The sequence below is a fragment of the Carlito syrichta genome, unplaced genomic scaffold, assembly GCF_000164805.1.
Source record: "Carlito syrichta isolate Samal-C Ts95f unplaced genomic scaffold, Tarsius_syrichta-2.0.1 Scaffold311299, whole genome shotgun sequence".
NCBI lineage: Eukaryota > Metazoa > Chordata > Mammalia > Primates > Tarsiidae > Carlito > Carlito syrichta.
The window spans coordinates 8,470-24,455 of NW_007255395.1; the positions used below are offsets into that span (position 1 = coordinate 8,470).

The 15,986-nt window shown below is 33.1% G+C and overlaps 2 protein-coding genes across 3 annotated transcripts in view; one reads left to right on the forward strand and one right to left on the reverse strand.

Moving 5' to 3' along the window:
* The first annotated feature begins 719 nt into the window (after window positions 1-719).
* PHYHIPL (phytanoyl-CoA 2-hydroxylase interacting protein like) lies at window positions 720-12,337 on the forward strand. Its single transcript, XM_008068597.2, has 4 exons — window positions 720-949; window positions 2,904-3,078; window positions 5,095-5,212; window positions 11,076-12,337. Exons 1-4 carry the CDS (start codon window positions 785-787, stop codon window positions 11,608-11,610), a joined length of 993 nt encoding a protein of 330 aa, XP_008066788.1. The 5' UTR covers window positions 720-784; the 3' UTR covers window positions 11,611-12,337.
* LOC103271137 (protein FAM13C) overlaps window positions 12,134-15,986 on the reverse strand; it is a 13,534-nt gene continuing 9,681 nt past the window's right edge. For both annotated transcript variants that reach the window (XM_008068598.2, XM_021717853.1), the window contains exon 6: window positions 12,134-13,738. In XM_008068598.2, coding sequence (XP_008066789.2) covers window positions 13,615-13,738 — 124 coding nt within the window. In that variant the 3' untranslated portion in view covers window positions 12,134-13,614. The remainder of the gene's footprint in view (window positions 13,739-15,986) is intronic.

Here is a 15,986-nt window from a genome sequence, read left to right on the forward strand (position 1 = left end):
ATCAATTCGTCAAGATGTTAATGATATCAATCAACATGGCAATCATCTTTTTTCTTTTAGCTTTATGTATTGTTTCAGCTCTCAAAATTAAATTAATCAAGGTGCTACAAATAAACAATTTCTAGAGTAATCCTTGACATAGAGTAATCCTTGACACAGTAACTTGTAAATGAATGGTGCTTAATATTATTTATATATGTAATAATTACATACTGTTTCTATATATAATGTTTCTAAAATAAAAGAGAAGGGATGATTTTTATAGATTGTCACTGCTACCTCATAGACATTTCAAGAAATGTTTCTTTTATTTGACTGGAACCTTTCATTATCAACATTTCTATGAAGTTATCTGGCTTAAAACACCTGATATTATTTTAGAACAGAAATGATTGGTTATATAGAAAAGTGATCTCTTGAGTCTTTTCAGATGGAACCTAACCATGTAAGACTAATCTGTCATAGATCTGAAAGGTGGAATTTTAGTATTTTTGTTTACACTCTGTTAAAACAGAAATTTGGAAAAGCAAATGGAAAATGTAGAGATGGTAAGGATTAAGCTATCTCTGCTTTTTATTGGTAGTATGATTTTGTAAATATCCCTCATTAACACTCAAATTACTTCATGAGCAAAATGAAATTCCAGATATACTAATAAGATTAGTTCAGAAATATGTACACAGCTAAAAACATTGCAAACTGGAAACATCCATTAATTGGAAGCTAACTTTCTGTACATTGGTTTTTTGCAGGGAACAAATCACAAGACAGTGGCATAGCAGAGATGGAAGAACTTCCTGTACCACATAACATCAAAATAAGCAATATTACATGTGATTCATTCAAAATTTCATGGGAAATGGATTCAAAATCAAAGGACCGTATCACACACTATTTCATTGACCTCAACAAGAAAGAGAACAAGAACTCCAATAAATTTAAACACAAGGTAAAAATCTAACAAATACTCATATTTATTTGCATTTTTAAAACTTTTAAAGCATGAGGACATTTTGAAAGAAATAATAATATCCTATTAATGGCTTATATGATATATTTGACACTGGAAAGAATAACAATGTATGTAATTTAAAAATCCTATCTCCTTAAAAAGTTTTGTAAGAAAATGAAATATCATATTTATCGTTAAAAGATACTTTTCCAGAAAAAGGCATAATCATGACTATCATATAGACATAAAAGTCAACATGTGTTAAAGATTTTATTTACTCATTAACGAGAAAACTAATGAGGTATTATAACCAGTTCAAAGGGTGGCCCAAAGATGACATATATCCAGGTGTATTAAAATGAATGTAAAGGTGGAGGCAAAACTGATTTGGAGGGATGGGCAGGAAGGGGTGAAGAGGAGGGTTGTCCTCCACTGAACTGAACTCATTTGCATGTATTTAGACAAGAATAACTTAATTGCTATCAGTGTCAACAAATTACAGAGTTGTAGAATAGCTTTCATAGCAGAAGCAGATATCCAGAAGAGTGTTCTGTAGGCAATGCATAGCTTTCCATTGAAGCAGTTTTTTTCTTGTAACTGCCAAAAGAGGAATCTAATGTAGTTAATAAACTTCAAGTATTTGTTCAAAACAATTTAGGGTGGAAAATAGCTTTGGGTAGTTAACTTTCTTTTGCTTTTTTTGAGAATGAATTTTTTTTTGTTTCTTTCAGTATTTTAGACATGCATCACTTTCTGATTTAGTCACATAACTGTCTACAAATCATATCTTTTCTGCTACATATCTCCCTCCAGAAGTAGCTATACAGAGAATAACAGTTATTTTGTTTAAGTATCCTTCCCTCTGTTTCAGTCTTTTCACTGATGACGAAAATCTGGTCTTTTTAAAAAAATATTGATAACAAGTTTTAACTTGGGAAAATATTTTGGAAGAACTGTCTTGTCTGGAAATCTTGCTTTTTACTAGATGTGCAATTATACAATTATACATACTAAAGACACGTGAGGATCATTTATACTGCAGATAATTGTTAAAGGGAGAGCAAGATTAGGCATTTTTCCCCGAGTTCCAATTCTGTGCTTTCTGGTAATGAATATTCTTTTTGCTGACATTTGCCTTCTTGATGCAGCTTTGAACTATTTAACATTAAATGATGAATAGTTCAAGATCTGACTTCCTTTTTTCACTTCATACTTAGAATACCATATCCATGAAAATGTAGTGAATATTTAACTAGCAGATTTAATTAATTAATTCTTGTTTAAAAATACTTAAACTTTTCTGTGACACATAGGTGCCATACTTAAGTAAAAGTGAATCAAAGATTCATTTATTTTAAAACATACATTTTTAAAGTATTCTCTCCTTTTACATATAAAATAATATCTAGTAATGAGGTCTCTAGTAAAATTATTTGGTAGTATAAATTAAATAAATACAATATTTTAAATATTAAATCTATTAAATTTTATCTTTTACATCTCTTTTAAGTTTTGTCATTTAGTATGAGGACGCTGCATATTGAGCCTATAGTGTACAGAGAAGAACACTACCAAAAATCAAGAAAACTGGAATTCAAGTGTATTTATGCTGTTAACTAGCTGTAAGACCTTGAGCATGTCTTTTGATCAAGTTGGGCCTTAGTTTCTGTATATGGAGAAAAAGAGATTTAAATATAATAATTGTAAAGTATCGTTAAACAGGAAAATCCTATTGTCAGTCAGGAATTTAATAAGTTCCTTTCCATTGTTTGCAGTTGATTAAAGTTACACTACTAAATTAGCTTTCTTCCTTACTTTCTTCCCTCCCTTCCACCCTTTCTTCCTTCCTTTTCACTTTCCCTTCCTCTTCTCTCCTTCTCTTCCTTTTTCACTTCCTCCCTTCCTCCCTCCTTCTCTCCTTCCCTCCATTTTTTCCTTCTATCCTCCTTAGGATGTTCCAACAAAATTGGTGGCAAAAGCTGTTCCCTTGCCTATGACTGTCCGTGGACACTGGTTTTTGAGCCCAAGAACTGAATATACAGTAGCAGTGCAGACTGCCTCAAAACAAGTTGATGGTGATTATGTTGTATCTGAATGGAGTGAAATTATAGAATTCTGCACAGCAGGTAGGAGAACTAGGTACAAATATAGAAAAACTTTGTTCCTGAAAAGCTCATTACAGAAAAAAGCATTCTTTTTTGTAATTACAAGGTGATATATATGGCACTGGTCATTTTTGCAATGTCCATAGCTCTATGTAACAGAATAAATCATGTTGTATTGATTGAAGGGAGCTGAGGTTCTCAGTAGCAAAGTTTGTGTGATGGCATTAAATCACTTCTTTGCTGCATCCAGAGTTTGATTTTTTCAAACTGAAAGCTTTGCAAATAAAAATTGATTCAGTTTTAAAAGATACTCAGCACACATTTTTGAACTTCATTTTGGGAGAGAGAGAGAGAGAGCATGCGTGTGCTTTCTTCTTTTTCTCTCTCTCTTTCCTCTTTTTTTCATTTTCACAGATATTGAAAGATGGAAGCCAGGCATATCCTTCTCTAATTTAGAGGAATAGAGGCAGATCTCAATGACTGTCCCTAGCAGAAATGTTGCTGAATTTATTACTTGAAAGAAGACCTTAAAAAAAAACTATCTTTACACCAGTGTCTTGTATATGTGTTTGTATGTCTTTGCTTCATTAAAAAAGTACCTCAAAGTCATGGCAATGAGAGATCTGATGTGGAACTAAACCTTAATATTCCATTAGATTGGAAATTTTACCATTCATCTCAGTCATTTACACATCATTTATTCATTCATTCAAGAAACAGACACTTATTAAGCGCGTAGGTGTTGGAGGGATACAAAGATACCGCCACCTGAGTACTTCTGACATCCACTCCTTTTATCTTGTAGGATGGGACTTTGTTTCAGCCTTTTTGTTTAGATGACTGTGTTCTATTTTTTTAAAAATGTAGAGAGACTGAATCTAAGGAACTTAAGCTATTTAAAGTTGTTGTTTGAATTTATAGGAATAATTTGGAGACTGTTTCACCTAAACTTCATCAATAATCTTGACTTTAGATTTTGATGAAGCTATTTTATATAAAGTTGCCTTTAAATCTGAACATCTAATTGACTCAACATTTATTGAGTTCATACTCTAAGATAGGCCCTGTGCAAGGCATTGTAAATAAAATAAAATGGGATTTCTACTCTAAACCATGACAGGGATAAAATCCTGGGCTTACTCTAGTTTTAAAATGTTAATACTTAACATAAGTCATTATTGTCTATTTATCTTTTCTTTTAGATTGTCAGTTCTTTGAAGGGAAGAATAATACCTTTCTTATCTTTTAACTTGATTATCTCATTTTGCATGGTGCTTTATACATCATTGTTCTAATCTAAATAAATGTTTGTTGAGTCACTGAAGCAGTGAGTAAACAAGCTATGTTGCTGTAAGCAGCTTAACTTGGTTGCTTGTTTGGAAAGTCTTTCTGACCTTTATAGACCATGTTTCCCTAGTTTCTGGTGTAAGAGTTAGATAACAATTTTCAAACAACCTTCAAAATAAAAAGTTGGTAAAAATATATATATATCAGATTACTTTGTCAGATGCTTCAGATTTTTAGGAATCTTGTGTACCCGAGTCTTACATACCTATTATTATTTCTACTGTCCAACTTTGCAGTTGATTACAGATTCTAATCTTCTTTTATTCAGTTTATCAACTAGTTGAAGAAAAGCTAGTATGGTTCTAATGGACATTGCATGGGATATGAAACATTATTTAATGTATTTCTATTTCAGCATCTTTATCTGAAAGAGTAAAAAAAAATGCCAGGATATTCTAAGAAAGAACCATAATGAAAATATTTTTGTAGAAAGAATGTGCCACACAAATTAATATTTTATTTTTTTTCCGAGACCAAGAGATTTATTAAAGGGGCTGTTACAGAGAGGGTCTATAACCGAGAAAAAGCAAGAGAGGGGGAGAGACAGAGAGAGGGAGAGAGGGGATATTTTGTTTTTTAAATGCAACTTCCTATTCACTAAATTGAATTCCCAATTTATTAAGTATTACTATTTAGTTGGTACTTTTGGTGTAATATTTGTATAATAACAGACTTTTTTGGTTTTTTTAGACTATTCAAAAGTTCATCTAACACAGCTGTTGGAGAAGGCCGAAGTGATTGCAGGACGTATGCTTAAATTTTCTGTTTTTTATCGTAACCAGCACAAAGAATATTTTGACTATGTTCGGTAAGATTAAAAAATATATAGTGATTTGTTTTATTAAATACACCTAAACTCAAGTTTCCCTTGACTCTAATTCTATCAAATAGCAATTCTAGTTTTCTTCTCAAAATAGTGGATTATGCTGATTTTTGTTTTCCAGAAAAATTAAGTAGAAAAAGTCAGAACATAAGATTTTTTTTCCCACTTTACTTAGATTCCTTTACATAATCATTTATAATACCAATTTCTGTCTGTCTGACCAGATCTTAAACCTGTGTTGTTTATACTGATGAGCATTTCATGTATGCGTTCTTCCTGCCCTCTGCGTTATTCTGACTGCTAAATTTTCTCCTCTTTTTGTGAGTCTCTTTAAGACAATGAAAATGAGAGAAAAAAAAGCAATTATTTCATGAAATATTATTGTAAATCAGGTAGTATTTGCAAGCTCTGCCTAAGTGGAAATCTTTTAGCCATTTTCTTGAATTAGTTATTTATGAGTACAGTTTCCTTTGTACTTTTTAATCCTAGTTATTTGACTAGAATTTCTAAAATAGCCTACATTTATCCCTGGAAATAGTTCCCAAGATGTTAAAAGAACTCTATCTTGGAATTTTAATATTTACAGCACTTTTGTATTTGCAGAAGAAAATTTTAAGAGAATAAATTAGGCCCTTTTTAAAAAATGAACCTGTGGCTTTTAAAATGAAAAATGTTATATAGGTTCTAAAGCTTCTACACAGCAGTCCCCATAATTAGTCATTTTAAAAGTTTTGTCTCTCTTCAGACTCTAAAGGATTCTTAAGTTGACAGGATTGTATAAAAATACTTAAAAAGCTTTGTTCTTCTTGTTTTTTTCATACTTCCCTAGATTCTCGTAAATCAAGATCATAATTCCAGGTTTAAATCAGCTTCAAGCAGTGAAAAATGCAAAGGGAATCATAGAAAAAGAAGTCTATTAGGCGTCTGTGTTCTTTAAATTAAGTACTTTGCAATATTATATTTTTTATATATTTGATAAGGAAAAACATTTATGCCTTTTGTTTGAATATCTTATAATTACAGCGTTTAGGGCCTTCAATTTTTAGCTGGCAAAGTATTCATACAAGAGTCTCTATAAGAATTCAACCTGATAGATACAACATAAATCGCTGTGCTTGTCAATTATTAATTGGGAATGACAATATATACTCAGCAAGAAAGGTGTTTATATAGATACTTCTTGATTTATGATGGCATAACATCCCAATAATACCATCATTAGTTGGAAATATCAAGTTGAAAATGCATTCAACACACCTAACCTACAAAACACTATAGCTTAACTTAGCCTGCCTTAAACATGCTGAGAACACTTACATTAGCCTACAACTGGACAAAGTCATACAACACAGCCCATTTTATAGTAAAGTGTTGAAAGGATCAAAATTCAAAGTATGCGTTCTACTGAATGTGTATAATTTTCACACCATCATAGGTCGGGAACTGTCTGCATGTGTTAAATATAAAATTTGAAAACCAAAAAAAACTTTTCATTATAACTGTTGTCTTAAATAAGAAATAAATTAATAGAATAAATAATTACATCTTTGGTTCTAGGTTTAGATTCCTGGAGTTTTGTCAATGTCTATTTTAGGTGGCCACTGGAGGTCAGTATTTCTCTATGATTTTCTGTCCTTTGGATGGGGATTGGCCTTTGTTTTCAGGTTCTTCAATGATCTAAAAAGTGTTTCATCTGTGTCCAAAAATGCTTCTAAGAAGAAAAAAGATAAAGACAGAGTACCTAGAAAATGGATAAAATTATTGTATATATTGATTCCAAATTAGTATGAAAGATATATTTGCTAACAAGGAAATTTACCTTTGTTGGGTTTTCCATAATGACAGTTGTAAAATCTATGTACATTTTATCTTGATGCAGTACATATGACTAAATATACTTGCCAGGAAGTAGGTATAATTTTACAACATTGCCTTTTTTAAAAAGCTATGAAAAATATAAGACATTAATTTCAGTGGATCATGATTTTTTTAATGTAATGAACTCTAGTTAGAACATATTCCTTGATTAGTATCTATTTAAAATGTCATCTTGCCATGCTTGAATAGAAATAAACCTTTTAACTACGTGATATACTTCCCAAATCATTATAAATTATGAAAAACTAGATAAATCTTACTCAATTCATAAGGAATAAACTCATTTTGATTTCTTCCTCTAGAAATGAATTCCTAAATGAACATTCCTTTCCCATACTACAAATGAAAATAACTATTTTCTCTCTTTCCTCTTGTTCATGTTTACCAAGTAGCCTAATTATCCTTAAAACTCTTATTATATCTGAAAGTTTTCTCTTCAGGAATCTACTGAGACTGGGAGACATGTGGGATTTCCTGTACTTTTTGTGTTAGGTTGTATATTCTCAAAGTTGAGATTCCAGGACAAATTTCATGGTCTAAATTTCTGTTAATATATTTGTTATTATTTCATATAATTGCACTTATAGGACACATATCATATAGCCATCTGGGTTTTGTTAATGAGACTGTAACAAGGATAAGAAATTTTTAACAAGAACAACATGGAGTAAACATGCTTTTCCCTGTTTCTCTCACTACATACAACTAAAACAATGGAATTACATAAAAAATAGATGTAAGACGACTCTGGAAGGTGGAAAGAAGAAGACAGACCAGCTAGGGACCTTGCGACTCAAGGAATAGCACAGTGATGAGCTCCTGAGTTTTCTTTTTACCTCTTATAGTCTGGACCAGGTACTGGAGAAGCTAACAACCTAGAAATGTCAATGGGCACAAACCAAAATAAAATTTAAAAAAAAAGAAAGAAGAAGAAGAAAATCAGAAAGTCTGTTTTTTGTTGTTGTTTTTTTTAAGTTGGAGACTCACTCTATCACCCAGGCTGGAATGCAGTGGCTCACTCATGACCTGCAGGGCTCTGGTGATCCTTCCACCTCAGCCTTCCAAGTAGCTGGAACAACAGACACACACTACCATCACTGGCTAACTTTTTATTTATTGTAGAGATGAGGTCTTGACAAGTTGCCCAGACTGGTCTCGAACCTGCAGACTCAAGCAATCCCCTTGCCTCGATCTTCCAAAGTGCCGGAATTATAGGCTGAGCTACTGAACCCAGCCAAGTCTGCTCTCTTTACCCAAAGAAGCAGGAAAGGAACTGCTTTGAATACAGAACTCTTTTAGACAGTAACCACCCTACTCTAGCCAAACACCATGGGAAAATAAGAAACTGTATTTTCACATCTGTCAGCTAAGTCCAAGTGGGGGACCTACATCTTTACCCTCTCATAGCTGTATGGAGAAAACCTTCTCTTCTCTTTTTCCCCTGCTAGTGAGATATCAGAGAAGGCTGAATGGGAAGCCTAGACTTTCCACCACTGCCCAAAGGTAATGAGGCTTGTCCTTACAGAGTCAGTGAAGGCCACATGGCAAGCAGTAATGAGACGCCCCCTCCCTCTTCTAACTAGAGTGTGTTAGCACAGGCCTAGTTGGAGCCTCAACTCCTACCTCCTCCCAGTAGTAACTGACTCCTCAACCCTATGTTACTGGAGGCTGAGTGGGAAACCTGAACTTTTATGCCCATCTGACAGCAGTAAAGTGACTCCTCCTACACATTCCCCATTAGTAGGTATATAAAAGAGGCCTACTAAAATACTAGATTTAAATAAAATGTAGAGTCTAATAACATAATACACAAAATGTCTAAGATACAATTGAAATTCACTCATCATACCAAGAACCAGAAAAACCTTTACCTTAATGAGAAAAGCTGCTCAAACACCAACACCAGAATAACACAGATCTTAGAATTATCTGACAAAGATATTTAAGTAGCCACCACAAAAATGTTTCAACAAGCAATTACAAATACACTTGAAACAAAAACAGAAGCAGCAAAGAAGTAGAAGATATAAAGATCTAAGTGAAAATTCTAGAACAGAAAAGCACAGTAAGTAAAAAAATTCAATGGATGGACTAAACAGCATATTCAAGAGGACAAAGGGAAAAATTAATGAGCTTGAAGATAAAATAGAAATAACCCAAATTGAACAATGGAGACAAAATTGACTAAAAAAAAATAGCAGAGCCTCATGGATGTGTGAGACTATAACAGATCTAATATTAATGTCGTGAAACTCAAGAAGGAAAAGAGAAAGAGGGTAGGGCTGAAAAAGTATTCATAGAAATAATAGCCGAAATATTCCCAAATTTGGCAAATAGCATGAACATATAGATTCAAGCTGAGAAAACCCCAAATGGGATAAACACAAATAAATTCATGCCATGACACATCATGAACTGAAAACCAAAGACAAAAATTCTTGAATGTGGTGAAAGAGAAAAGATACCTTATGTATAGGAAAAAAACCAATTTGAATGACATTATCATCAGAAACCACTGAGGACAAAAGGAAGTGGCACGATATTTTCAAGCGCTGAAAGAAAACTGTCAGCCCAGAATCCTGTATTCAGTGAAAACATCCTTTAAAAATAAAGAGAAATCAAGACTTGCTCAGATGAAGGAAAACTAAAGGAATTTTTCACCAGCATACCTTACCTTAAAAGAGTAGCTAAAAGAAATTTCTAAAACAAGAAGGAGATAATAGAAGTGGGAAATTTTGGAACACTGGAAGGAAGAAAGAACAACAGTACAAGTAGAAATATAGGATACAAACCAGGATATCACAATGAATTTATTTGTCATGTCTCCTTCTCCCATCTTTCCTTGAATCTGCGTTTTTAATAAGCTCCCTAGGTGGTTTTCAAGTGGTGGAATTTGAGAGTTGTTGCTATTCTAAAGTCAGAGGCAGATCTTGAGCACATCTCACTGAGTTTACAAACCCTTTAAGAAACCTGTCAACTGGGGGAACTTCCCCTTGTTTAAGTGGTAGCTTAAACTTTGTATCTCAAGTTATGCTTGTTAAGGACCCAACAAGAAAAAGAAGGCACACCTGGGAAATTCTGAGAGAATTTAACAAAATTGCCATTCACAGAAATATAGTTAGTTAAGGGAGTTAATAAGGGATGCTAAAGCAACTAGGAACTATCAGGTGTTCAAAGGTTTACTATCCTTGGGAATGAAAGGGAGTAGGAGGTCACCCAGCAGGAGCAGTAAACAGAGATATGTAGTTATAGCAGAATCCAATCCTGCCAGAACCACAAGGTTCTAAAGCATGGAAGAAATAGAGGAAGACACACTTAAGTCTTTACCTTCTCCTACCTTATCTCTGCTGGTGCTTCCCATCGGTAGAACTGAAATGGGAGGCACCAAGAAACAAAGAATCAGATAATAGAGTCCCAGGACACAGTGGACAGCTTTGGTGGAGAATGGATCTGGGGCAATGTGAAGGGAGAATTAACCAGCACTGTTTTAAGCAAAATGCCAGAAATAACCTGATTAGTAAACTGTCCCTGGGCAAAAAGCTAAAACAAGGTAAAGAAAACACTTTTGTGACTATGTAAGTGGACAGTACTAATTTTGTGACTAAATTCTAGCACACTTGAAATAAACATTCAGCATATGTAACAAATCAATATATTTTATTCAGTCTTATCTTCAGAAAACCACTTCTGAAACCTAGGCACATAATGCATATTATTTCACCTGTAAAGTTTCTAATTTCTATTTGATTTTTCTAGCCAGGAAATTACATTATGTTATTGTAATGTAATATCTCCAAGGTTTGTAGCAGATCATCCTTAAAGGTCAAGACTAGAATTCAGCCATCTGTAGGTGATCTTGATCTGAAAGTAGGATGGGCATTCAGGCATTTATCGGTAGTCCATTTAGATCTGTATATCAGTGGGTTTACCACTATTGGACCAAGCAGTGATCATTTGTTTGTTCTTGCAGAGAACTTCATGGGAATGCTATGCAGCCCTCTGTCAAGGATAACAGTGGTAGCCATGGCTCTCCTATCAGTGGAAAATTAGAAGGCATCTTCTTCAGCTGCAGTACTGAATTCAATACTGGGAAGCCACCCCAGGATTCACCTTACGGAAGATACAGGTTTGAGATTGCAGCAGAAAAACTTTTTAACCCCAATACTAACTTATACTTTGGGGACTTCTACTGTATGTACACTGCTTATCATTATGTGATTCTTGTTATTGCCCCTGTGGGATCACCAGGAGATGAATTCTGTAAGCAGCGCCTTCCTCAACTAAATTCCAAGGATAATAAGTTTTTAACCTGTACAGAAGAAGATGGGGTGCTTGTTTACCACCATGCCCAGGATGTCATTTTAGAAGTCATTTACACTGACCCTGTGGATCTTTCTCTGGGCACCGTGGCAGAAATCACTGGTCATCAGCTCATGAGTTTGTCTACTGCAAATGCAAAGAAAGATCCCAGCTGCAAAACCTGTAATATCAGTGTTGGACGTTAATGCCCACTTTTCTTATTCTTAGCCTCTTTTCTTCCCTTAGGAGCATTAACCCTGTGTTGTTCATCTTCATCACCAGATGTTTTCCACTGAAGCATGCACATGCCGCTATCACCAAAAGCAAACTACCACTGTCCAAATTTCATTCAGAGCCATTTTAGTGTCTCCTATTCCCTATCCTTCCTACTACTTTCAATGATGAAATATCCTAAGTTCTCCTTCTGACACTTTATTGCCTAGATGCTGCAATGTTTTTATTTTTATTTTATGCCAAGCATAACAAAACAATTATATAGACTGCTTTAGCAAAATACAAAATAATGGCTTATAAATGGTGTTTAAATATACATTCATTTTAATCTGAGCAAATATTGGGATAACTCCAAAACCGCATGAAAGGGTGTAATTGCAGCATGAGTTAAATCTTGAAGCCTAGAATTGTCAGCACTTCCAACTTGTTGTTTGACAGTGTTATTTATGTTATTTATATTAGCTAACAGGAAACAACTACTGTGTTTCAACATAATAAATATAATAGAAAAATATTTTATTTGTATTGTTGTATAAAATATTTACAGTCATATAGAATATATAGTTACATTTTAATAGCAATTGTATACATGTCACGAAACCATTTCTCTTATCAAAGATGTAATTTGTAAACCTCAAATAGTTGTGTTATCTGTCCTGTTACAAGTAGATGACTTCAATTAAACAAATTTATGAAGGACATTATTCTCATTCATAAAAGTTATAAAATACCAGGTAAATACAGAGAAAACAATAAGCCTCTGAAATAGTCTGTTTCTGAAATAGTCAATATTCTTCCCATCCAAACTATGAAAATGCGAATTTCATCAGAACATCATGCTTAAACATTACAGAAAATAGAAAAACAAATATGGTTAGTACAGGAGAAAATGTTGACCTTTTACTCATGTTTACAAAAATGAAAATAATAAACGTGTTTTAGTTCAAAATTACACAAAACACTATACACTAAAGTTGATGAAGCAAATAAAATATTCTGCCTTCTTTTCTAGGATGTCAGAGCAAACAATTTCCAAACCTTTCATTTTGTACAGAATGAAGAATACAGCTCATGAGAAAGTTTTCTGACTTTACAAAGTATAGACCTTAGAACATTAAGAAAATGTATATTCCAAATGGAAAAATAGTTATATAATCTTAGAGTAAACAAAAAGATTAGCAATAATTCTATGATCACATTAAATTATATACTGCAGACACATATCTATCCAAAATACCTATTTTAAATTTTTAATACAATATTTTATTTTAATATAAACATCTGTCAATTATAGACAAAGGCAATAATTCACAAGGTACATGCTATCAGAATTAACTTTGGTAACCAGAAATGTAAAATTTCAAATAACAGATAAAATGTGTTACTTTTAGATAGAAATAAAAATGAGCAGTGACACATTCTAGTACATTTTAGGGTAGTGAATGCCTAGCAAACTTAAGGGACAAGGTAGCAGATGTTTTATCACTTACAAATCTATTAGAAGTTTCAAATAAATTATTCTCTTACTAGCTGTATTCCTTTCTACATGAAAAGCAGAATTTCTTTTCCTCCTCTCACTGTTTTTTTTTTTAAATCATGCCCTTTTTCATATATCAACACAGACAATCTTTGCACCCTAAATAAATTTTCTGTAACAAGTGGCCCAGCTATGTTATTTAGGTTTAATAAAATATTAGATTTTTTGTAAAATAATTTTATTGACTACGAGTTTTCTCCTTAGCATGAAGGAGACTGAATTGTTTTTTTTAATCAATTATACAGTTACCAGTTACATTTTTTTTAAATCTCTTCTCCTTCTATATAATTATACTTGCTATCCCTTCATAAAAACAGCTAATACTACCACTAAAGTGCTTTCATTTTCAGTATGTCAAAATTCTTTAGCAACAATGGCAAGGGAAAAAAACTTAACTTTAATCTTGATTATAAAAGTGATCATAAACATTTCCTGAACCTCAAATAGTTTTGGCCACATCTTGCTTGCTGATGAGGACCTCTAAAAGTCTCAGTTTGGCTTTTATGTGCTTGTATTCATAATACTCATCTGCCATTGGTATCCTATCTTCCTTTTGTGGACTTCTGTAAAACAGAAAGTACAATTAGTTCAAAATGAATAAAGTCATTAAATATCCACTTCTAATTCATACTTGAGAAGCTATAGGGTAACAGCTTCCACTTGATTTTTGCATCATTTCTTCTTTACCTTCCCTTTCACCTTCATTCACTCTCTCTTCGGTGTGTTAGTAAGTTTCTAAACAATAGTACCCTTGGAGAACTTGGAGGTCATAGATAGGTATTTTGTAAATATGAGGTCCAGCGCCTACACATTTAACAGCGGGACAAGTGAAAAGATCTGAGGACAAAAAAACAGAGCCTTCAAGGCATTCCTTGCCTTGTTATTTTCCCATTATCTGCCACAGTCCCAACAGTCCTAGGCAGAATGTTCAGCCCTAATAGTAAGAGTTGTTAAAAATATTAACCTAAACATGCTATAGAAATTTGATTATACAAATAATTTATGGTGACAAGAAAAACGTTCAGTGGTTGTCTTACAAACTTAAAACATTTCCAGGTTTTCTTATAATTATATCTGTCTCTGCTAATGTGTGGTAGAAATCACTTATTTTTAGCTCTTACAAATAAACAAAACAAGCTAATCTATAAAGAGTCTCTAAGAATATAGTATCTACTTGTATTACACAACTTTTTACTGCCCTGTAATTTTTAGTACAAAACTCAGAACAGTATACAAATCCAGAATAGGATTCCTTTCAAATACTGTTTAAATTATATAACATAAATCCTTTGCATGCATTCTGTGTTATGAGCCAAAATTATCATAAATGGATGTATGAATACTACTTATTTTGTAGAAACAGATCTAAGTGAAGAAATTGTCGAATGATTATAGAGAAACACTAATCATACATTACATAAATTTTCCCTAGTTCTGCATATTCCATTTTGGCTAATAAACAAGGATACTTGGATTAGAATAAAAAACTTTGCTAAGTCTTTCCTGAAGCAGCTTCCCCATTATATAAAACATACTAAGGTGTTTAGCATAGATCCTGGCTCATAATTATTAATAACAATTTAATATCTACATGATTACCATGCCTGATGTATGGTAAATATCACCAAGAACATTTACAGTGCCTTAAAACTTTTACTAACTCATTTGCATGGTTATTTTACCTTAAAGATATTAGGCCTTCCCAATAAAATACTCTAGGAAAATAAAATTAAGGTCCACATTTTACAGCCATCCAACTGTTTGATTTTAGTTGTAACAGATCATCATGTATGCATTCAGTGGAAATATATCACCCACCACAAGAGGGCATATAGCTTCACAGCCAACTATAGGCATATCTGAAGTGGGTTTAGGACTCACAGGTTCAATAGAATACTATGCATAGAACATAGCTAATTTCCCCATGTATGTCAAAGGGCATGCCAAGTAACACTGCAGATCCATTAGGCAGCATTATTAGCACAGTGGGAAGTTCTCAAACTCTTTAAGGTAGACCCCTGGGTTCAAATAGGTAAAAATATAAATGTATTTAGGGAACTTAAAGTTATAAAAGAACGTATGCCCATCTTAAAGTGCAATTTGTCATATGTAATGACTATTTAAATACAGAATACTTGATAACAGCTCTGTAAATATTTCCCTGAATTAAAAATTTCATAGAATACCTTTCATCTAAAAGAAGCAGAGATCAGAAGCTTTAATGCAAGTCACACATATACCCAAAGCATAGTATAGTAGACAGTCTAGACAAAGTCATTCCAAGGAATGTTTTGCAAGGAAAGCTGCATGAGTGTTTTGTAAAAGATATGGAAAAAGTAAACAAATCATGTTTTATATTCTAAATTTAGCAGCCACATAATATTTCTCACAAGGTTAGTCAACATCAGCAGAAAAGTAAGTTGTACATGTAGGAATCAGCTTGAAAGAACGATTCCAGATAAAAAACAAATTGGGTTATATCTATATTTGCTGAATGCGAAAAGTCTCTCACTTAATAGGTTCAGTCCTAATAAATAACCCTGCCAAGGACTAAGAGGTAAGTAGACCAAGCTTCAAAGCCTCAAGATGCCTTTAGAAAATAGTTCCTCCATCAGAGCAACCCTCAGACTGCTGAGCTGAAAGCAGTTCAGGAGAGGCAAGTATCTAGATGGAGAGGAATGTGGAGGAGCCAGTGACTCTAATGCTTATGCGCTAAAATTCAAAGGAAGAGCTTAAAATCATCTCTGTCACTTTACATAACTTTGTGGCTTTGGGAAAGTTATACCCTTTAATTTTTTTTTTTTTTTTTTT